Source organism: Alligator mississippiensis, chromosome 9, assembly GCF_030867095.1.
Source record: "Alligator mississippiensis isolate rAllMis1 chromosome 9, rAllMis1, whole genome shotgun sequence".
Taxonomy (NCBI): Eukaryota; Metazoa; Chordata; order Crocodylia; family Alligatoridae; genus Alligator; species Alligator mississippiensis.
Window position 1 is genome coordinate 910,650 of NC_081832.1, and position 22,816 is coordinate 933,465.

The 22,816-nt window shown below is 55.2% G+C and overlaps 2 protein-coding genes across 6 annotated transcripts in view; one reads left to right on the top strand and one right to left on the bottom strand.

Moving 5' to 3' along the window:
• Positions 1-613: 613 nt before the first annotated feature.
• TTI1 (TELO2 interacting protein 1) lies at positions 614-15,792 on the bottom strand. 3 transcript variants are annotated; one of them, XM_006259188.4, is made up of 8 exons: positions 15,642-15,792; positions 12,160-14,502; positions 10,973-11,167; positions 10,459-10,610; positions 9,606-9,746; positions 7,917-8,121; positions 7,531-7,618; positions 614-1,740 (listed from the first exon to the last, which is right to left on the bottom strand). In XM_006259188.4, the coding sequence occupies exons 2-8, from the start codon at positions 14,459-14,461 to the stop codon at positions 1,488-1,490; spliced, it is 3,336 nt and encodes a 1,111-aa protein (XP_006259250.2). In that variant the 5' UTR covers positions 14,462-14,502; positions 15,642-15,792; the 3' UTR covers positions 614-1,487. The 3 variants fall into 3 exon arrangements, with proteins under 3 accessions (XP_006259250.2, XP_019332143.1, XP_019332142.1); XM_019476598.2 differs by lacking the exon at positions 15,642-15,792 and adding an exon at positions 14,852-15,625; XM_019476597.2 differs by lacking the exon at positions 15,642-15,792 and having other exon boundaries at positions 12,160-14,840.
• A 60-nt stretch (positions 15,793-15,852) lies between these two features.
• The window catches only part of RPRD1B (regulation of nuclear pre-mRNA domain containing 1B), a 46,900-nt gene continuing 39,936 nt past the window's right edge, over positions 15,853-22,816 (top strand). For 2 of the 3 annotated variants that reach the window (XR_009454987.1, XM_059713117.1), the window contains exons 1-3: positions 15,853-16,203; positions 17,807-17,936; positions 19,554-19,687. Coding sequence is in view for 2 of the 3 variants with exons in the window: in XM_059713117.1 (XP_059569100.1) it covers positions 16,053-16,203; positions 17,807-17,936; positions 19,554-19,687 (415 nt within the window). In the remaining variant the exon portion in view is untranslated. The remainder of the gene's footprint in view (positions 16,204-17,806; positions 17,937-19,553; positions 19,688-22,816) is intronic. The other variant, XM_006259187.4, reaches the window with a different exon arrangement.

The window sequence follows — 22,816 nt, forward strand, 5'->3', positions numbered from 1 at the left end:
CAGGCCCCTCTGCGTGCGTCTGGGGCCCGTGATCAATGCTGACAAGGGCAGGGGAGTCCTTTCTCCCCTTGCCAGCCCTTGGCGAGGGAAGGGGCAGTGTAATGCGCAGAGCAAGCAGCCTACGGACACTAGCAGGCAGGAGCCAGCCTAAGCCAGAGGCAGATTCAGCCCGGGACAGGAGCAGCTGGTAGAAATTGGGATGATGCAGTTGGACTGGATGTGACCTCCTGGGCTCCCTCCCACCCTCCTGGTCTGTGATTCGATGGAATTCGAACCCCTTTCCCTAAAAACGATCTTTCGGGCGGCTGTTGCGGAAGTGAGAGCAGCTCTATGTCTGGGGCAGGGACAAGGACACGGGCCGCGGTGCTCTGGGGCTTTGCCCCGAAGGGAGAGTGCCGAGCCGCGCAGCACGTGGCGTCCTGCAGCCCGGCCCCGGCTCTGTAACTCGCCGTAGCGCGCTCACTCGCTCGTTCTGGGGCTGACGACGATCACGCGGATGAGGCTGCAAGCGTGACCCAGGAGGGCTAATTGCTGCCTGCGAGCCCATGTGTCAGCTCCTTTCAGGGAAAGGAGTTTTGGGAATCCAGCGCAGGCCAGAGAGGCTCAGGGCAGCTTTGCTGATGCAACAAGTCTCTTGCTTTATTCAAACACCTGCTTCCCGTGCTGGGAGCCGAAGTCCTGCAGCACCGTGCTGGGCACGGGAGCGCAGGCCTCGAGTCAGTGCGACGGGCGGCCCGGGAAGCATGACACGGAGCAGGGGAGAGTGGATGCCTCTTGCTGCTCAGATCCCATCCCTGAAGCTCTTGCTCTCCCCTGCCAGGAGCAGAGCGCAGGATGCAGCCCGGGGCTGGGGGAGAACTTGCCTCTATCTTCTGAACGCAGGGCAGGGCGGTTGTCAGCCGCGCCCGTGTTGCCAGCCCAGTCTCTGAGCATCCATCCCGCCGCGCAGGCCGAGCCTACAACTACAACGGATACCCGCAAACAAAGCCGAGACGCGGGGCTGGGGTGGCAACGCGCTATCTCCACGCAGGGGAGGGGAGGGCGGTGCCGTTTCTTTTAACGCCAAGCACCGGTACGAAGCACGGGCTGCCCGACGCCCAGGGGAGCTGGGCTGCTCTGAAGGTCGGTGCGGGGAGGAAACAATCCCAGGCACGGGAGCTCCTTTGCAGCACGGGGAGGGCAAAGGGACAGGCCTGCTCATCTGCTGCGAGCAGGGGCGCAGGGCAGCACCGTTCTCTGGGCTGGGGCTGGGGCAGGGCAGGAGGGACATCCCACCAGGCCCCAGGCAGCAGCAGTGCATTAGGCACCCGTCAGCCACGGCCTTTCCTACACGTGAGCCTGTAGCACTGGAGAAGCGCGAGCCCAGCCAGGCCCAGGCCGCCCACATCGGCTCCCCCTGGGACGGCCAGCGCGCCCCCAGGCCGGCAGGAATCTCCCAGCGAGTGTCCAGGGCTCCTGCAGCTCCTCCCTTCCCTGCGGTGCGTCGGTCAGGGAGGGGGTGGACCACGCGGCTCGGGGGCTCTCTGGGCCCTGGGCCAAAGCATCGCTCGCTCCCGCTGCTCCAGCTCGCCCAGCAGGTGCAGCACGTTGTCGGTGAGCTCGCCCCGGGGCCGGCCCATCCCGCCGAGCTCCACGGGCCGGAGGCTGGCGTGGGGAGGCGGGTATAGGCGCGGGCAGCAGACCCCGTTCAGCAGGAGCCAGGTGGCATCCGGGTCCACGCGCATCAGGTGGAGGAAAACGCTTTGGAGAGAAAAGGAGAGCAGTGTGAGAGGGGGCTGGCAACGGGTGAGCAAGCGGCCTCGGGCTCGGGACCTGGCGCCACAGTCGAGCAGGGCAGGGGGAAGCGCTGAAGCCAGAGGCCTGGGCGCTCGGGGAGTGAAAGGCTGACCCAGAGGAGGGGCCAAGGCAGGAAGGCGTGCTGAGGTCCCGGTGGACGTGGTAGCACCAAGGCCTCTGTGCAAGGGCGGGGGAGGCAGCAAAACTAGGGACCCCGGGCAGACAGGTGGGGACCTCGCTGCTGCTGGAGAGAGACGAGCTAAAGCAGCCCGTCCTCCCGCGGGCAGGCGCTGCTGGGTTTGAGATGCGGCCCCACGGGGCGCTGCGGGCGCGTCTGGGACTCGGGCTCTCCCAGCAAAACACTCCTGATCGGTCAGCTCGAGGCAGGCCGCACCGGTTCTGCTGGAGGGCAACAGCCCCTGCCTCCAAACACCCTGGCCCAGCTAGGAGCTCAGCTACCAGGAGCTGGCCCCGCTGGCTGAGGGAACAAAGCAGCATCCCACGTGGGCCCTTGGTTGGCTGTGCAACCCCGGGGTGCTCCAAACGCTGCCCCGATTCGGGGTCCTTCCCGGCAGCCTCTGCGCCTGTCCTGCTTCTTCCCGGGACAGGACTGGGTGGATTTTGTTTGAAAGAAAAGCAGCAACCTCCTGCCCTACTCCTGCTGCTTCCCCGAATGCCCCTCTGCCAGGGAAGGGTGGAGCGAAGCTCGGGGGGCGTCCTCTGGGTTCAGGATCTGAGCCTCTCGCACCCTTGGGAGTCTTGGAGCAGGAGGAGCCGGGGGCCGAGCGCACCGGCGCCCGCTTGGAGCTGGGCCAAATGCTCACAAGATGGCGAAGGGGGCAGCGTGGTGCCGGGGCCACGGCTTGCACACGTGCTCCAGGACCCGACTCCTGCTGAAACCCGCAGGTAAATCCCCAGGCCGCCTCTTTGCACCCGCAGACACCCAAACACCTCTCTGACTTCGGCCCCGACCCTGCAGACAGCTGGCCCTGACTGTCCGAGCAGGGCTGCCCTCGGTGGGCAACTCGGGGCCCGCGGCCACTGCTTGTTGCCATGCCCGCGCAGGGGATTATCAAACCACGCGAACGGGTAAGTAAACGTGGCTGAATGTTTGCACCGGGATCGGGATTAACAGAGCTGTTTTGCAGGAGGAGGGGGGTGTGAGAAGCAACCGCGACATCTGAACTCGCGACGCCTGTCCTGCCACGGGGAGGCAGAGAGAAGATGGGTCGTGGGGGAGACGACCAGGTGCCAAGGAGCCTGCGTGTCTCGACGGCACTGGACGCGTCTCCCTGCCTCTACAGAGCAAACCCGAAGCTGCCGCCCCCAAAACGAAGCCAGCTCCCTGCAGGGAGCAGCCCCCAGGCTGGGGGTCCTGCTGCCCGAGACCCCGTGCTCTCGAGGGGCCACGAGAAGCAACAGGCAGCTCGGACAAGCGCAGAAGTGAGGGCCAGAAGCCCCCTCCCCTGCCCCCACACACACCTGCAACCTTTGCGCTTTTGCAAACCATGCTGTTGTGCAACCCCCCCATTTGCTCTGCAAGCTGCCAGAGGAGCTGCCTCTACCGTGGGCACCACGAGCCACCAGCTTGTCGCACACTACACATTACTAGGGGTGCAGCAGGGTCCCCACTAACCTAAGGATGAGCTGACGCCCACGGGTGCTCGCATGCACGCGTGGCTGGGGCGCTCTTGTCCCGCAGACGCACCGGGGAGCACGGAGACCGCGGCTCCTTCGGCACGCACGTGCTTTTGCCAATCAGGCTTCCAACAAAGACGTCGCACTCCTCCCTCTCCCTGCCAGCCGCTCCGGAGAAAGCGCCTCTTGAGAGATTATCTCGTCCCTGGAGGACAGGAAGCACTCGGCAGCCTCTTGTGCCCATAATGGCCCGAGGCGAGTGATTATCTCCTGATAACCTGGAGTGCTGTGCCGCTGAAATAACAACTTGACTTTTACATTTTCAAACTTACTCCTTGGCAGTTCCTAAGCAACCTCTGTTTCCATGGCAAAGAATCCGGGGGATAATCCAGGGGGTTTTTTCCTTAAATTTAAATGTAATTTTATTGAATTTTGCTTTGTGCAGGTGGCCGTTTTAGTGCGCTCCAGCCCAGCCTGCCATTGACAGCTGTCAATAAGTATCCAATAAACTACGGCAGCCAAACCAGGAGAGGCGTCTTTATCGCTGTGTAATCAACTCTGGTGCCTAAAAGGCCCCAAAATAGCTCCGGTTTGTTCCAGTCCTGCTATACAATTCGCTCCGCTGGCACCGAGCGGAGGGCAGCTGTTCTGCCTGCCTTGCCCTGAAGCGCCGAGCGCAGCCACGGCAAACGCCGGGAAACGATGCGATCGGACGGCCAGACCGACGGCTGCTCTGTGGCCTCTTGCTTCCCTCTGCCGAACATCTCTAACCAGGCAAAAGGGCTCGTGGTGGACCTCGGCAAGGCCGGACGCAAGGGACACGCACCTACCTGTCCTGCAAAACCCTGTGATGTTGAATGGGTTTTTTCCCTTCCAATTTGACCCCCACGTTCCTTCGTGAAGCGCTTGCACCGCGCCGGGTCGTGTCAGGCTCCTCTCCAAGCCGCACGCCCGGAAAGGTGGTTCTGGGGAACGGAGGCCGTTTCTGGATGCTGCGGCCCTCCCGTCCGTCTCTTTGGGGTTTGAACCGATGCTGCCAGACGGATCTCGTGGGAAGTGAACGGGGATGTTAATGTTCGCGTTGCTTGTCGTTTCCTCGCACGAGACCCGGGTGGAGAGCAGCCTTTTCCTCTGAGACGTGTTCACTTCGAGGCGGTGTCTTCCTCCCCGAACACGTGTACTCCCCACCAGCCATGGCGGGGCCTGCCCCTTTCTACGTGGATTCGGTAACACGCAGCTCCAGCATGCACGGCCCCTTCCTGATCCCGATCCCGCTCCCGCTCCCCAGACCGGGTCAATAACCCCTCACTTGAGTCGGACCAGGCGGGAGGCGCTTGAACCTCACACCGATGCCGTTTCCTTTCCCCCAGCCGAGCTGGCTCTCCTTCTTGGTCGCTGTCTATTGGTGCCTGCTGGGTGCTTCACTAAGCTGAACTCGCCAAACTCATTTAATCCCACGAGCTCATCTAATCAAACGGCCAGCTTCCACAAATGGGATTAAAGAGCTTCCCAAAGGTGGCCCGGCGCTCCAGATGGACAGCCAAAACCTCGCTGTATGCAGCTGTGGCAGCTTGGCCAGGGACACTTGGCCCTTCCTTCTCCCTCCCTGATCACAGAAACCTCCCCGTGGGCGCCAAAAAGCGCTCAGATGGGGCCCACTCCACGGAGCGGTATGTGACCACGCCGGGTCCAACTCTGACCCTCGCTCTTGGCACGTCGGGCATCAAGTGGCGCAGTCAGGACCCAATCTGTAGATCGGCACCAGCTCCGAGCTGTGAAATGCCAGTGCTCGCTGCATCTAATCAGCGCAGGGACTCTCAGCCCCTCTTTGCTGCGGACGGTCGTTGCGGCGGCGGCGACACGTGTTCGAGCTGTTGCTCGCACTCCTGCTACGTTTCGGGCTGCTGTGGTATTTCAATGATCTGTTCCTGTTCTCACTTTGGTCTAAAGCTTCAGGAAGTCTTTCGCCCACTGGGAGGATGATTTCCAGCCTCGTGCCCTGCTTCCACGTGCAGGCGCTGCTGCAGGAGAGGCTGGCGCAGACAGCTGTGGTGGTTTTCAAGCAGGAAGAAGGACACTGCTTGTTATTTAAAAAGCAGCTCATGTGCTCAAACAGGGAAATCTTGCGTAGCGAGGAAGAGACTGTTCTGAGAGCAAGCTTGGACTCGCACAAGCTACAATCCCTTGCCGCCTGGGGCTCGCCTCTGTCCAACAGCGGCTAATACTTGGGGCACACGTAGCCACAACCCCCTCTGCACCCCAGAGGTGGAGAAACTGCAGTGTGTGTTATCCAGGGAAGCCGGGGGTCGAGGTCTGTGTGCTGGGGCGGCTGTGGAGCCCTAATGGGCTGAAGCGTGCAGAGCTAAATCCTGGCACGGCTGAGCAGGACATTTGTGATGAGGGCTTGCCCCGTGGTCAGCTAGCCTACCAGGGGGTCTGGCCTAGACAGCCAGGAGTCTGGTGAATGACCTGAGCTGGTGGCTGGCTGGCAGGGGTGGTCTGAGATCCCGGAGGGCGATCTGGAAACTCCCCTTGGAAGTCGGCTCTGCCAGGAGGAAGGTGGCCTTTGGCCTCACTTGCTTTACCTCTGTGCCCAGAGCTGTCTCTGGGGACTCGGCCCCTCGTCTCTCACCCAGGGCGCTCGCTGCTGCCTTGCTTGCTGCTGGGTCGCCTGCAGAATGAGGCTCGGGACCCCCAAGATGCTGGCGGAAGCTGTCTGCCCCTGCCTGCCTTGTGCAAAGGAAAGGAGCTTGTGCTAACTGAAGGGTCACGAGCCCATGCTGAGGAAGCCTCTGGAGAGAGAACGGTGGGAGCGGAGACGGAGAAGATGACAAATGCCACCCAGGTAAAACTGCGCCTCTGCCCCAGCTCAGACCGAAAGGGGAAGGCTCCTGTTTCCCCGAGCTCCAAGCCGCGTGGGCTCCTTTCACAGCTGAAGGGAATGCAATGGCATGGCACGCCAGCCATAACTCATCACAGCCACAAGCTCGACGGCTTGACAGCAGGCAGCCAGGCCAGGCCGTGCCGCAGCGCCTGTCAGCACGTCAGAGGCGAGTCCCCGTGCAGCAGAGGTGCCATGAGTTCAGCCCCTGTGTCTCAGCCCTATCTTCCCGCTCAGACAGCGAGCCATGCCTCCGTGCCAGCCCAGGCAGGCCCAGAGCGTGCGGTCGGCTCTCCCCGCTGAGCTGGGGAGGATGGGACCTGGCTTGCTCCTGTGCCCCACAGCAGGTTTGCAGATGGAGGAGGCAAATGCTGTCTCTGCAGGCCCCTCCTCTGGTTCCTACCCAGCAAAGACCACAGGCTTTTGCGGCCCTTGGCTCCGTGTGATGTGCGTCCCTGCTGGGATGCAATGCAAAGCACTTGCATGGTGCACTGGAGCAGCCAGCACCCTTCAGACTATGTTCCAGATGTCGGTGGGCAGAGTCCGACTGAGCCAGGTGACAACAGGAGCAGGGGAGGGAGAGAAACAGTGGGTACTGGGAGTCCCTTAGCTAATGACTGCAGGTCAGAGAACTGGCTGACGGCCCCTGTTAGCACCTAGCAGCATGGCCACTCTCCCTGGCTTGTCCCACGGAAAAGTGCCCAGTGTTGATACCTGAATGACTTGTCTCCCAGATGCACAGGAACGCAAAAAAACAACCACCCCGGCTGTAGGGGACAAAGGAGGGAGAGAGATGCCAGCAAGAGCCCCTGCCATAGCGTACAGTCAAAAGGGGAAAGGAGAGGTCGGCAGGGAGGGGGAATGCAGGACTCCGGCCAGAGCTGGGTGGCGAGGATGAGACTCCCTGGTATCGGGGAAGAGGTGCAGGAGTCCCTGTGGGGGACGGGTGTGGGGGGTAGTACAAGAGGAGCCCGTGGGGTGGTGGGGAGTGAGGCCCGGTGTGCAGCGCGCCTGGGCTGCAGATGTATCTAAGCTTGTCTCAAGGTGTAGGAGACAGATCTGAGGCCCCCGTGCAGGCTGGGACATCTGCTCCATCACCCGAGGGCCTTGCCTTCGTGTTAGCAGATGGGGCTGGGGGCGAGGGAATGGGGATACCCAGGTTTCCCTCCTCTTGCCAGATGCAGCCAGGCTGCACGACTGTGTGCTCACGTGCACGTGCGTGTGTACATGGTTACCTCCGGGCCGCCTCCTGCAATTTCACGGGCTGTCTGGCGCTGAGGTAAACCAGGCAGGCCCCCGCCACTCGATTCAGGTCGCCCTCGCCTGCGGAAACGGGAGAGATGAGAACAGCAGGTCACCCGCTGACCAAGAGGATGCACTGGGGTGTTGGGCTCCCAGCCCTCGGGCACCCGAGCCCACAGCTCTGCTCACCCGGCCCCTCCAGGGCCTTGAGGCAGGGCAGAGCTGGGGCCACGCGGCGCGTTACCCACAGCTCTCCGGAGGTGCTTGGAAATGGAGGTGTCTGGAAGGGATGTGGTCGTAGCTGAGCAGAAGCACAGGTCGGAGAGGAGGGATGGGGCCACAGACCTCGGAGCCCACCCCATCTTTCCCAGGTACTCACCCATGTCTAGCTTCTCGCACAGGGGCCCCAGGCCCTGCAGCACGGCCAGCTGCATCTTGAAGGCGAGCGTGTGGCTGTACACGGGCCCCGCTCTGGCGCTGACTGGGGCCTGGCTGCGGAGGGAACCGGCCAGCTTGGGCAGGACGTCTTTGGAGAACCGCTGCCTCAGGAAGTCACCACATTTCTCAGCCAGGGTACACAGCACCTGAGAGGAGCGCCAAGAGCCCGTGGTTATGGGGGTGGGGGGGTCTCTGAAGGGGTTGCAGCTCCGCAGCAGCCCTGGGGATCCTTCCCTGGTGGAGCAGCGTCTGCAGCCTCTGCTCTATGCCCAGGGCAGGGCAGCTGAGCTGGTGCATAAAGGGCGAGGCTGGGAGGTCGAGGTCCTGTCCTAGCCTTCCCGATACAAGTCACTAACCACTCCCTGCCCAGTTCCCTCCCTCTCAGTCGGGATAATAGCGTCGTAGCATGCCACGTGGCCTCGGGCCCTGCAATGAGACCTACGAGGTGCTGAGAGACCCTCTGAGGGACGATGCTGCAGCAACACATCTCCACAGGGACCACGATCCACGTTTCAAGTACGCGGTGGGGACTGGGATCTGCTAAATACGGGCGGGGGGCACGGCGCTTTCCGGAGTGACTTACAGGATGGCACCATAACCTCTTCCCGCTCGTCCCTAGGGTGGGAATGGGAACCTGTGTGAGGCTTGGACCTGAGCCTGCACGTAGCTGGACCATGTCCATGAGGGACCTGCTCCCCCTGGGATGCCTGCCTGAGGCCAGCCCTGGGCAGGGCACGTTTTGGGGCTGTCTAGCATGGTGTTTTCTGAAAGGAGGGAGGAAAAACCCCTCAGCATGGTGTATAATCATGCCCTGGACTTCCCGAGCTGTTAACTGGGTTCTGCATGATGGTCAGTCGCTCCCTTTATCTCGGGGCCGTGCTGGGCATACGGGAAACTCAAGGGAGCAGGCTCTGGGGTTGAGGCTATTCTGTCGTCTGTGCAAGCCGCCAAGAGGCACTTGCTGCAGAAACACCTCCTGGTTCTGGGCTCAGGAGAAAGGTAGGCTGGAGGGGGGAGAGGCAACCTGGAGGATGTCCCCATGAAGACAGAGTATGTGCGTGTGTTTGTGCAGCTTCCTGGGAGCCGGGCACAGCTGCCAGGCAGCAGAGTGCTCTGCAGATCTGAGCCCAGGGCCAGGGTTTAATACAACTGTCAGCTTGAAGATTTGCTTCTGGTGCCCCTACAGCCCCATCTCCCTTACACTGCCATCACCAGGCAGCCCTGAGTGCACACTCAACTCCTGGGCACTTCATAACGGTGCTAAGACCTGGTGGCTTGCATGGGGGGCCACAGGGGCAAGGGCACTGGGTGCCTGTCCATCATGCCCTCGGAGGGTAAAGGAACCTGGAACCTGCCTTCCTCCCCATGCCTGTGCAGCCAAAAGTACAGGCACTCAACAGATAACGTGGTTCAATGCAAGGAGAGTGTCAGCATCTCATTCGTGAACAGCGTGTGCCCAGAAAATACCTGACCGTGTGCTGCAGGGGAGCACACCTTTGCTCCGCATGGCATTTAAAATTCGCTCTGTGCTTTCCCCCTCCCGAAGCCCTGCGGACGACAGGGCAGCTGCTTTGCTGCTGGCTGGCTCTCCTTCAGCTCGAAAGCTGCTGGCAGGAACTTGCTGCCGTACCTTGAAGGCTCTGAGCACCGCCAGGGGGTCGTCGTTAATCAGCCGGGTGACGAGAGCCGGCCAGGCGCGGTGAGCCATGGGAAGCAGATGGTTGTTGTGAGGATGCAGCACCGTCACGCCAAGCTCCAGCACGTCCAGGACCTGCATGAAGGGCAAGGCACAGATTGCTGATGCCCCGAGAGCCTGGGGCCCCCACAGCTACTGCAATGAGGATGAAGGAAGACAGGGCACAGAGGCTTTTCTCCTCCCGACTTGGGATCGAGTGAGCAGGGCAGGGCACACAGCCCTATCCCATGAGCACCGTGCAGGGAAACAGCCCGACTGATGCCAAATCAGCTGCAGGGAACAGACTGGCATGAGTGTGAGATCTTGAGCCCTGATCCTGCACCTGGATCCATACAGCCAGACCTGCATCCCCATGGGAGTTGTGTGCCTGGGGTGAGCTTGTGGGACAGGCATGTCCCGGTGACCCTGAGCAGCAGCACTCGCGGAGGAGGACGCCTCTGTCAGCCTTATGACAAAAACCCCTCGGTGCTGCCTGGGCAAAGGGAACCAGCTCCTGAGCAGTGCTGTGCAAAGGACACGTCCCCGGCCTCACCCTGGATGATGCGGTTGGCTTTGTCTGTTATGGGGTCCCAGCTCCGGGTAAAAAGCAATCTCAGAAACAAAGCTGCTCTTGGGGATGAATCCCCTCTTCTCCCAAATGTCAATGCTTTCCCTTTGCAGAAAGCCTGCTGATCCCGGAAGGGGGGAAATCAGTTTCATCCCTGCTCTGTGCAGAGGAACGCGGGAAGGTTCCCTTCGTGGGCAAACCCCGTGCCCTGATATGCCATCTGGCACGCATGGTGCTAACCTTCAGCCGCACCCGGAGGCTCTTGTCAGACAGCAGGTGGATGCACCGCTCCATCACGTCCTTGGCCACCTGCGCATGGGCTGGCAACGGAGCCTCTCCCTCTGCACCGGTGTCGTTGCCTTGGGGCTCCTCCACAGGGGGCAGAAACACCTCTGCAAAACGGAGCACAGTGTGAAGCCATGGCACGGCCTGGAAGCCTCTGCACGCTTCTCAGGACATCTGGCTGACCTCCGCATCGCGGCTCTTCTCCAGAGGGCCAAGGGTGGCCTCTGGCATTTGTGAGTATGTGTGAGCTTGAGCCTGTGCCCCCCAGACCTGGCATGTGTGATGCACTACCCCAATGGCAGCAGCCCCTTTGGCTAGTTTCCGCTGGGCTTTCCCAGGCACAGGAGCAAGCACAACCTGGCATGTGTTCCCCGCCACGTCGCTCAATGGAGCCGAGAGCACCAAGCTCAGGACCGCGAGCCCCTTGCCCTCCCCCGAGGTCAGCAGCGTTCCCATGCCCAGCACTGACCCTCCTCCTCCGGGTCTGGCAGGTCGCCCTCTGCAATCTGCTTCTGCTTGATGTAGTCCAGGAAGAACCGTTCCACGTCCTGCCCCGTGGTGGTGGCGGCGGCTGTGGGAATGGCTCCTGGAAGCTCTGTTGCACCAGGAGACGTCTGGGCTCCCTGTTGCTGCTCACTTTGCTTGGCCAACACGAACCACCGGGCTACAAGAGAGGCACAGGTGTGTCCCTGGGAATGGCAGGTGCCAGCACCATGGGGAGAAGAGCCTGCCCATTCTGCCTGTACGGAGATGACCTAGAGAGCATCCAACAAAGCTCTCTGCTGGGGGCAAGGCCCAGAAGCAGGCACTAGTTGACTAACAGGGCTGGTGTGTCCTTAGCCAGGGCTGGTCAGAGCCTCAGTCAAAGGACCTAGGCCTTCAGTGGAGCATTCGGGCATCCCCCGTCCCTTGTCCTCTTCCAAAAAGAGGCGTTGGGTTTTGGGGGAAGAGCTGTCATCTTGTTGACAACTTGAGGGTCCCCCAAGCCCTCCACTGGGGCTGAAAAGAGTTTGGGGGATCATGCAGATAGGAGAGAACCTTTTCCTAAGCCCATCCCTGATGGACAGCAAGCCAGGGACATGCCAGGGATGGTGTGGGCTACCACAGGTGCTGAGAAGCGTCTGCCCCAGCCTGGGGCACAGGGAAGACTGCTCTTGGCAGCCGCTGTCAGGAGGCTACAGTCCAGTATAGCTGTGACCTCAGACAGGCCAGGTGGGATGGGAGGGACGTCTGACAAGTGCAGGACCCTGCAGATAGGCAAGGAGGGAGAGCGCACACGGAAACAGCCAGGCTAGAGGTCCATCTTCTCCAGTCTCCTGCCGCTAGTGGATGGCAAAACCCCAGCAGGCAGTTACCCATCTCTCCCCCTTCTCCCAGACCCCCTTTCCCATCCCCGTCTGGTCCCTTGCTCATTCTGAAGTGCTGCAAATCTGGGGGGTTTAACCAAAACTTTCACTGGCAGAAATGGATGGTTTAGTGCTCTCTCTTTTTCTGCCTGAGCAACGTCTGGAGAAGTTTCTTATTTCCCCTCCCGACCCCTGAATAACTTTATTTCCCTCTTTGGCCCACCTCCACCCAGTGACAGCCCTCCACCCCGGGGCTGTTGCTGGGCTGCACCGGTCAGCAAGGGGCTGAAGAGAAATGATTGGAAAATACCTAACGCTGCCATTAATGAGTGCAGGACCCTGAGGAAGGAGGCAGCCCGGGAGTCGTAGGACTGATCAAGTGTGAACAGAACGTCTTGGATCACGTCCTCGACCAACGGGAGCAAGCTGGCGTCCGAGTGCCTGAGCATGGTCTCCAGGACCCGGGAAGCGTGTGGCTGATGTGCCACGCGGCGCAGGCTGAGGGAGATCCCATTCACCAGGTAGTCCGTGTTCTCGCTGATGAGCTGCTGCACAGAGCCATAGCCACAGGCCTGGCAGATGTCCACCATGGTCCCCGTTGCTGTCTGGCTAATGAGCAGAGTGCTGTCCCCAGCCTTCTCGAGCACGGGGTAGAGGGCTGACATGAGCAGCACCCGAAACTCCTTCCCCAGGGCATGCGTGAAACAGCCGACCCCTTCCAGTTGGATGCAGATCTGCCAAATGTTGCTGTTCATGGAGCGGATGGTCAGGTTTGGCTCCGAAGCGGCAGCAGAGGACAGGATAAGAGTGCTGCTGTGTGCACCCTCTGGCAGGGCTCGTAGCCTGGACGGGGGCATTGCCAACTCGTCGCTAGGTTCCTCCTGCTCCTCCATGCTGGTGACCAAATGCCAGTTTGCCTGGCTTGTGTATTCTTCAAGGATGGACGTTATAGTCCCTTTGAGGTCGTCCACGCTGGGAGCGGCTTCCCTTTCATGAAGGACATCCACCCCCAGTCCAGCAGCTCCTGTGATCAGCTCATTGAGGACCAGAGCAGCCTGCTTCCGAAATGCAACGGACTCGCTGTACAGCCCCGTGAAGTGATCCACCAGCAAATAGAGGTTCCCATAATAGCCAAGAACCCGGCACACCTGCTGGAGGAGCGGAAAGATCCGCTCGTCGGTGAAGAACCGGAAATACTTCTTCTGGGCTTGGCCCTTCTGCAAACCATGCTGCAAGGAGGCAGGGAGCTCGCCCTGGCGCCGTTCTTCCACGATCTTCACGTCGGTCACATCCAGCTCCAGAACCTGCATCAGTGCTTTGGAGAGGCGGTGGAGGTGGGCTGTGGAATTGAGGACGATGTTCATCTTGGAGCCTAGCAGCTTCAGGGAGCCAAGCAGTATGTTCAAGGTGGAGAGTTTACCCCGGTCATCCTGGGAAGTCATCAGCCGTGGAAGAGCCGTGGCCAGGGAATGCAGATTCTCGGAGAGAACGTCAGCCAGAGCCCTGTTCTCCGTGATCACCTTCCGCTCCGCGATGCTCCGCAGGACCTCGCTGCTCCTGCTTTGGACCTTGGGGCTGTCATCATTAACGAGGCCCACCAAGGCTTTCAAAAGTTGCCCGACTGATGCCACCAGTGACTGACTGCTCTTCAGCATAAGGTGATGGGCCAACTCCACCAACTCCAGCCTCACCTTCCAGTGCTGGTGAATGGAAGAAGACTCAACTATCTTGTGGATAAGCAGGGAGAGTTTATCAGCAGTACTTTGTACCCAGTCGGGTCCTCTATGGACCATGAGGTCTGCTATTCTGCTTTGCTCCACTCCCGGCTTCTCTTTTTTCTCCGGAATTCTCCTGAGCTGCTCATCAGCCATGATGAAGCCCACGGTCTGATAAAACAGCTTGATGGCAGAAACCGTGATCATATGACTTTGTTTGATGTCTCCGGTGATCACTCGGGACAGCGTGATGGAGATCCCGGGTAGAAAAGAAGCAAACAAATCCCCACACCGCTGCGCTTCCTCCTTGTCTAAGAGTCTGTGATATTCCTGGCAGTCGCACTGCAGAAGAAGGGCTTGGAGGCACTTCAAAGCCGAGGTCCTAATTTCCTTTGCCTTCTCCTGTTCTGCCAAGGCCAGAAGCAAAGACACAGCAAATCCTAAGTGAGGAAGAGTGGAAGGCTGGTACAGAGACAGGAGGATGTCCCCGTAAGCCGAATGCATCAGCGCTTGGAGTGCTTGGATCACAGCCAGTTTTACTTCCTCCGACTGGGCAGGCGGTCGCTTCAAGCCAGAAGGGGAAGAGAGGCACGTGCAGAGCTCGGAGAAGAGCTCGTGCAGGAGGTCCGGCTTCTTCACGCATGTCTCAGAAAGGATGGACCTGATGCACTCCACCACGCTCTGGACAAGCCTCTCCCGTTTGGGCCCCGGGGTCTTCAGGGTGAACCTCAAAGGGAAAAGGACGTACTCCTGCAGTTCCTGGAGGGCCGCGGCACTGACCTTCTGCAGCTGGGCTTGCAAGCGCTCCACGTTCTCAACAGTCTGCACCTTCGTGAGCTGCACGCAGACCGGCCGCAAGACCCCAAAGGCCTCCTGCGGGGTATCGAAGACCGCCATTGCCTGGCAGCGACTCCTCCTATGCGTCTCTAGGGATCATCCTACAAAAGGGAGAGAAGCAACACCCTTTTCAATGAAAGCAGCACGACAGCGAAGGCAATCTGCCTCTTGCACATCACAAATCAAGTGGAATTGCAGCTGTGGCTGGAACTGTGACAGCAGGCGCCGGAAGGAGAAAGTTAACATAACTCCCTGCCCCGCAGTCAAGGCAAATACCGTGCAGATCATTACACTGCATTTCTGCTGCAGAAGCGCTCTGAGATCTCGAGTTGAAAAGAGGCGGGTATTCTGGTTTTAAGAGCTTGGCATTATCACAATTATTCAGATTCTAAAAAGCAGATAATCAAGCTCAATCCTGCTCATTTCCCAGTCACCCTCACGTATAAATACCTATAATGCAATGTACTTCAGTGAAAATGGCTTAGACTGGTCATTTCTGACTGTACGAAAAACAAGTCACTGGGTAGGGTTAGCGCTTAATAGAGGCGCTGTAGATTCCCAGGGGCCAGGGCCAGGCTTTCCGGTTAGGCAGAGAATATCTTCCGTTTTAAAGTGATTGATTTCTCTTGGGGTTTCTCTGCTCCTCCAGGATTTGACTCCCATCTCCGCTGGCTGCAAACCCGAGCATTCATAAACAAGCCTGCAACTCCGGTGTAGCCACACGGGCCTCAAACCATCACGCTGGGGAGGGACGCGGGGGTACTTCGACCGAAAAAACAGCACCCGCTTCTCCCCCGCCCGTGTGCAGGACCGCGGGGGGCTGGGGCCTGCGCTGCACGACCAGCACCCCTGGACCCCAGAGCCCCTGTGGTCACTGGTGAATAAAGGCAGTGTCCGAGGCAGTGTCGGGGACCCCCCGGCCTGCTGCTTCTGCACCCACGGCCTCTCGGGGGCTGGGCTGGCAAGGCAGGGGCACCCAGGAAGCACCCAGCACAATGGGCAGGGCATGATCACACCCCCCCCCGAGGTCAGGGGGGGCTGGTGCTAGGGGCTCTGACCCCCCCATGCAACCCAGGAGCTCGGGTCATGCCCCCCACATGCTGCTGGGGGAGCCCTGCCCCCATTATGGAGCAGGGGCAACCTCTGTTCCCTAGCAAAGAGCAGAACCCCCCGCCCATATCAGGGGCAGGACCCCCCATATCAGGGAGACACAGGTTCCCCCTGAGCCTCCAGCTCCTACCTGCACCACTATGGGGGTCAGCCACATGCCGGAAGTGCCGCCCAGCCCGGCGTGAAAAAAGTTCCCTAAGCATCACAGGTAGGAGGGAAGCGCCAGAAAGATCTCAGGCGAGCGCATACTGCGCATGTCCAACTGTCCGAGACAAAGGTTAGAGCGCATGCGCCGTTCACTTCGCGCGCGCTGAAGGTTAGAAAAAGGCCTGGCTGCGCATGCGCCCCGCTCGGGCGGCAACGGCCGGGCCCCGAAGCGGACGTAGCCGGGGGGGTCTTGTCCCTTTTGGCGCCCCGTAGCATGGTGTCCTTTGACCCGCCGCGGCGGGGTGACAGGTCGGGCGGCCATCTTGTGGCGGCGGTGGCGGCGGCGGGTTGTTGTTGCTGAGGGCCCGTCCCCGCGGGCGGCCCCGCCGGCGCCATGTCCTCGTTCTCCGAGTCGGCGCTGGAGAAGAAGCTGTCGGAGCTCAGCAACTCGCAGCAGAGCGTGCAGACGCTGTCGCTGTGGCTCATCCACCACCGCAAGCACGCGGGGCCCATCGTCTCCGTGTGGCACCGGGAGCTCCGCAAGGGTAGGCCCCGCGGCGGGGGGCGGGGAGCGGGGCTGGCCTCAGTGGTGGCAGACGGAGCAGTGGGCTCAAGCTGCGGAGTGAGGGTCGCTTGAACTTTATTTTAGCCTGGTTGTCCTAAAAGCAGTACCCCCCCCCCCGTGTGACCCCTGAGGAGCCTCGCGGCCTCCCTTCCCCGGGCCGCTCCGCAGAGAAACGCTTCATTTCGGGCTCAGGAAGCGCGTGGCTCGTGTGTGTCCGGCTTCCTCCGCGCCAGGAGACCCAAGCGCGTTGCTGGTTAAGTGAAGATCGGGGAAGAATAGGAGCCGCTCGGCGTAATCGTGGTAAAACAGACCCCCGGGGCGTGCGTTAGCGCGGGCGTGCGAGGGACACGCCTGCAAGGCTTGGGGTCACGCTGCTTTTCCAGGTCGTCCCTGGCGTGCGAGGCCCGGGGCCACGGGCAGAGCGAAAACAGCAGCACGGGCTGTAGAAAAAATATACGTGTATTTTACATGTAGATAGGTCTAGAATATACATATATGATCGTACTCATCTCTTTCACACACTTCGTGCTGGGAACACCCAGGGCGCTCCGGTGCCCCGAACTGGGAGCGCGCCGACGAGAGCGGGCGCTTCACCGCTGTTGCTCGCGGCCCCCGAAACTGAGCGAATGCTCGTTGTTTTCCCTCCAGCGCGCGCGGCGCTGCACGTGTTCCTGTTTGGAATCGCTAGGGACGCTTGTAAAAGAGTAACGCTCAAAATCTGCAGGAGTGTAATCGTTTTGCATGCTGCATTCAGCTGCCGGGAAAGCAGATGTTGGAGTTTTCTAACCCAGCGTTATCTAAGGCATTGGTTGTTATCGTAAACAGCAAGCTTGTGTTTCTGAAGAAACCCAGGCGGAGTCGCCAGGGGAGCCGTAGCTGAGTTTCTTGACTGTTTTGCGAGTGAAGATGTAGCCATTAGGTTGCAATGATATAGTTTTAAACGTATTCTAAAAACGATCCTCCTGGAGGTTCTGCGCGGGGTCGACTGGCATTGACTTACGGTGCGGGATGGAAACACTCAATGTAGACCGTTAAAAAAACTTGTTGCTAATTGGCTGTATCTATTGAGTATTGGGGGTGGGGGGCAGTTCTTTTAAATAAAAGATCCCAGTTTCAAGCTATTCCATCCCAGGATAGATGTTAAATTACGCAGATTTGTGCAAAACTAAAAACCGCTATTTCAACAAACTTGGTTAACACACAATGTCCGTTGTTATGTTGTTTTGCATTAAGTTGCGTTATCTCATTTCCATTTTAATCTATATGTGTGTTTTCGAGACTTAATGTGTGTGCAGTAGGCTGAGATCTGGAGATGAAAGATGCCTTAGCAGATAGCAATATTATCAGGACTGTTTGTTTGGGTTTTTTTAATACATTACAGAACAACTCTAGCTGAACAACTATGTGACTCAAAGCATTAGCTACTTTTACAACTCTGGCAAGATTGAAATGGGGAAAATGTCTTGCCACTTAGTCTAGAAGTGTGGACAATTTTGGGAAACGTACAGTTGCCTTTGGGTAAAATAATAAAACACAAAATGAAAAATAAATACAAGTAAATTTTATCTTCTGTCCTTTCCCAGCAAAATCAAGTAGGAAGCTTACGTTCCTATATTTAGCAAATGATGTCATCCAGAACAGTAAGAGGAAGGGTCCCGAATTCACTAGGGAATTTGAATCAGTTCTGGTGGACGCTTTTTCTCATGTTGCCAGGTATGTTGGTTGATCGTTAATTCATTCCTCTTCCTTTTCCCCCGTTCCCCTCCCTCCCAGCCCATCTTTTCCACAAGTTTTGAATTCAGGTGCTTTTCAGTTGTGGGGGGGGGGTGCTTGGGCCTGGAACAGTTAGCCAGTCTTTACTAGGCACTCAACTCTGACTCTTTGCCTGTATAGAAACTATTAATTATGCTTGCTCTTGGGAATCATGAGAGACATTGTGGGAGGCTGGTTCAATTCTGTAATGTAATTGTGTAGCAACAACTTTTCTGTGCAGTCAGTTCCTTTGTACTTTAAATATTTTGCAGTTATCATCCAGAAATCTCACAGCTCTGTTTAGAGAGGGAAATTATCCCATTTTTAAAGGTGGCGAAATCGAGTGGTTAAGTGACTTGTCCAAAGCAGATAAGCCTCCAGGAGAGTGAGTCGCTAATTATGTGATTCTACCTCTCAGTGGAAGAGCTGGAAACAGACCTCTGTTTTCCTTACTACTATATCTTTGGTCAATTTGCTGGACTCAGATTTTTCCAGCAGGAGTGTCAAAATTGTTCATGTTCATCACTGTATTAATATGAACACATTTAACTCCCGTTACAGCTTTCTGTTTCTGTGCTGTGGTAGTGTTTGGTTTTCAGACAAAATGTGGTTTAAAAACTCTTCATATTTAAGCTAATAAATCTAAGCAAATTCAAGGACTGGCTAATTTCGGGAGTGTATATATAGGAATGAAATGTTGCTGTCTTGGTTATTCCCAACGGAAATTTTTATGTAAACTTTTTTTTTTTTTTAACATTACTTGGCCAGTGGGTTAGCAGCAGTTCTTGCATGTGTTGTGCTTGCTTTTGTTTGAACTTTATTTTTTTTAAATGTGTTTGTAGGTAAGAGAAGATTCTGGAGTCAAATTATCTTTAGGCTTTGCTAGCTTTATAACAATTGTCATGTGATGGGTCGCTGGGGGAAAGGGCAGCTTTGTATGTGGGGAGGTGTAGGGTTAGGAAGAGGTGAAATGAAAACATTAGCTGTCACAGGATGGAGCACCAGCTACTTAAGACCTGTTATGATACTATTTGGGGAAGAGTTTAGTCTCTGAACCAAGCAGTTTATGGTGCACAAGGGAATTAAAGTGAATGTAGTGACAGTGTGTTTTGGATAATGAAGTAACTTTTACTACTATCTCTTTTATATTACTAGGAAGTCTTGATCGTTTAGGTGACACTTAATAAGTAAATTCTCATTTGAATGCCTAAGGACCATAATAATTTCCTTTTTAACTAAGATGTCATTGATTGAATTGCGAAAAGTGAGCATTATAAGCTGCTAAAAAATCTGTGGGTTTTCATAGCTGCTTCTACAACACCAAAAAGATACTGGGGTTTTCCCCTTCAGAGGCCCCTGTTTAATCTGGGAAAATAGAGTAGAGTACTCTTACATAATGTGATTTCCACCTTAAGGGAATCTCTTTATGTTGTATAGATTACACCAAACAGGACAAGAAAATCTGTCCCTAAGCTCACATATCCTGTGATGAGTGCAACTTCTAATTTGCAAGATGGCTTTCTAAAATGTGCTTGTGCTTTTTATCCAGGTTTTAACTATTCTTTAATTTTTGAACAGAGAGGCAGATGAGGGCTGCAAAAAGCCCTTAGAACGATTGCTTAACATCTGGCAAGAAAGGAGTGTGTATGGCGGCGAGTTCATACAGCAGCTGAAACTTTCTATGGAGGACTCGAATAGCCCTCAACCCAAAGGTAAAAGCATAATTCTTTCTTTTTTTTTTAAGTGACAGAGAAGCCTAATTTAAAAGGTTAACTACTTGCCATTTCCTGTTGCAACTCTTGATATGCAAGCCAGCTAAGACATTGTGAGCTTTGAGAATTAGTGCAATAGTTGGGCCTGGTGTTGGAGTCACTAAGATGGCTTTAAGCTTCTCAATCCATAGCGATGTCTCTGTTAGGGGCTTACATCCAGTCATTTCTGGCTCTTCAGTGCGAATGGACACACTCTGGATCTGTCTGTGTTGGTGTTAAGGAACCATTTTTGTTACGGTATTACCAGCTGCAGGATGAAGTTGGCATCTTTGTGCTCCTTGAAGAGGGGGGCAGTTGCAGTTATGATCCAGCCTTGCAGATAATGTGATAACCTGTAGAGCTCTAAAGTGCTCTAATAGTTAACAGATGTGTACCCAATGAGGTGGTTTATCTACCATGGTTTGAGCTTTAGCATTTGGATTTGTTTCATTGTGCATCATCATTACAATTCACCAGAATTTAACAATGGCTTTTGGCGGTCAGAAATGGTATGGTAACAAACCATGTTGCAAAGAGATGCAGGGCATTGAGTCTGTTGTTCTTTTCCGACCCACTGCTGTGGTGGACCCTGGAGTCTCAGCTTCTCTTTCATATCAGAAGAAAAGCTTTTCCAGAACTGGATAATTGCTGTCTAGTCAATTCTGAAGGAAGGAGGTTGGACACAAATGGTTTCCAATGAAGAAAAGCTTTCAGCCCACTGTGCAGCAGAGGTTGCATTTGAGAGTCTCCCTTGAGCCATGGTAGTTTCTTAGAAGAGAGAACACACAGCATCTTCTTTGATCGAGTTTTATCCAGTTACCTTGTCAGGGACCATATTTGCTATAGGAAGTTCGGCTCAATCCTGGGTGCAATGCGCTTCTTCCTTCCTAATCCAGTGAAAACTAGTCTAGTATGTCTTGGGTCCCTTGTCACAGAGACGAGCAAAACTGACTGGGAGACAATTTAAGAAACCGTCTCTTGGACACATCTGTGCCTGCTGTAATCCCTTTCTTCTAACGTGCTCTCTTTAGACAGAATCAGTAAGAAGGTGATAATGAGCTAGCTTCAACAGCATATGCGATTGTCCTTCTTAACATAAGCTCTGTGTAAGATTCAGAAAGTAGTATTAAGAGCATGTTGTCAGATTTCCATTAAACCCTTTTTCTGTTTCTCTGCCAGCTCGGCGTGCCCCTGGCAATGGGCTTTTTTAATGTGCTACAGTTCTATAAATGACTTTCCTGAGGCAAAACCACTTTCCCAGCAGCAGAGCCTTCCCAATTAAGGTCAGCAGGGACAGCCAAGCTGAATCCCTCTCATTAGGAAAGAGGCCTCAGCCAGAGTTCTCCGAGACTGGTACTTGATCCAAAATAGCCCAAAGGGTGGTGTCCTGGACACATTGCAAAAGATACCTGTTAGGGTAGGTTTCTTAAAATGGTGAAGGGTTACAAAGGAGTCGGCTGGCTAGGTTTCTGTTCAAATGAGCCAGTGCTGCTGTGGTATACGTTTTATGGCTAACCACTTGTTACCCGCTTACAACTCTGGATGGACATCACTGTTGTTTTAAATCCAACTAAAATGGCATTGCATTTTTTCTAAAGCCTTGACATCCAAAAGCCAGCATGTCTGATATTTTGCCACACTAAATGTAGTATTGTTGTGTGCTGAACTTAAAATAGTATTCATATTTACTTGATCTTCCTAACTGTAACAGGACTTCGTAGATATTAATAGAATAATATTTTAAGAGCTTCATCGTATATATCCAAAATTCTGGAAGCCGAGTTTTCGTCCAAGTAATTGAAAGATGCTGCAGTGTTTTACTTAGAAAAACATGGTTCAGAGTTTCTCAGAAGTGTAAAAATTGTTACTTTTTTTTTTCTTTGTCAAGTTGTGCAGTTTTTATTTGAAGCTCGGGAGATAGTTCTAGAACATGGAGATTTTCTGTTTCTGGTTTTGCCGGTTCATTTTGTACTCGGGTTAGTAGCAACTGACACCAGCTTTAATGTGGCAGAATTTCTGTAGCCGTGTGATTATAAATTGGCTTGCCTCCAACTCTTATTGGGCACTTATCTACATCATAAATGCCTTCATGAAAATTGGCAGCCAGGTCAAAGATTGAATGGATCATAAAGGAATATAGCAAACCTCTTGCTTGGTTTATTTTTGAGGCTTTTCAAGGACAAGATTGATTGTGGCTATAGAAACTGTACGTGTAATATTAGCATTCCTAAAAATCTGTGACGTTAACAATTTCTGGGTTTATAAACTACCATGGATGTAATAGGTTGGAAATTTATAGTATAAGTATATTCAATGTGGTAAAAGGTGGCTTCATTAAAAGAAAGTTTCTGAAACTCCTGGGACCATTTGGCGCTGTGATGATAATATTTTTCGTTCTTAGCCAGTGCAGTAAGTCAATGAAAAGAATTCTGTGACTATTTAATGCAATGCTGTGAAAAGCCAGTTATGGTTGGAGCCTGGTTGGATGGAGGCTGTTAGCCGAACAGGATGGTTCTGAACAAATTCCAGAGCGCTTACGAAGTTGTGAGACTTCACCCGATGTGGTGACACACGAGGAAAAGGAAAAACCTCCTCCATGTTCAGCACTCTGACTTGTTGAAATATTAGTTACCATTGCGCACTGATGCTTAACTGATGTGACTCCCTCTTCTTCCCTTCAGACCTCCTTGTGAAAGAATAGGAATTAACTTCTAATAAACTTAAATCATGTTGGATACATATCATTGTACAAAGTATAATGTATGAGTTAAGGAGACTAATGCATGAGGAGAGGAGGGTTCTGAAGTCCTCTCTCTTCCAAGCAGATTTATTTAATAGATTTCATCTCCTATGAGTTAGGGGCAACTTTTTATTTTGGAGACCTTTTAAGTTTTCTTGGGGAAACTTGAAGAATATATTTTTCTTTATCTACAAACAAATGTATTTGGACATCTCTGTTTAATTTGTATCGTTCTTGTATTATACCACGAGGCATCTAATACATCAATCAACTTGAATGATGTATCAGTTCCCACAAACTTTTCCCACTGATGAAGGGGCTTAAAACCCATCGTTGAAGTGGATGGTGCA

Excerpts from the sequence above, each read along its gene's own strand:
- TTI1 (XM_006259188.4), bottom strand. The coding sequence starts at position 14,461 with ATGGCGGTCTTCGATACCCCGCAGGAGGCCTTTGGGGTCTTGCGGCCG. Across the intron at positions 10,611-10,972 it reads GCCAGACCCGGAGGAGGAGG|AGGTGTTTCTGCCCCCTGTG; the intron begins GTCAGTGCTGGG and ends TCCGTTTTGCAG. Across the intron at positions 8,122-9,605 it reads CGGTGCTCAGAGCCTTCAAG|GTGCTGTGTACCCTGGCTGA; the intron begins GTACGGCAGCAA and ends CGCTCCTCTCAG.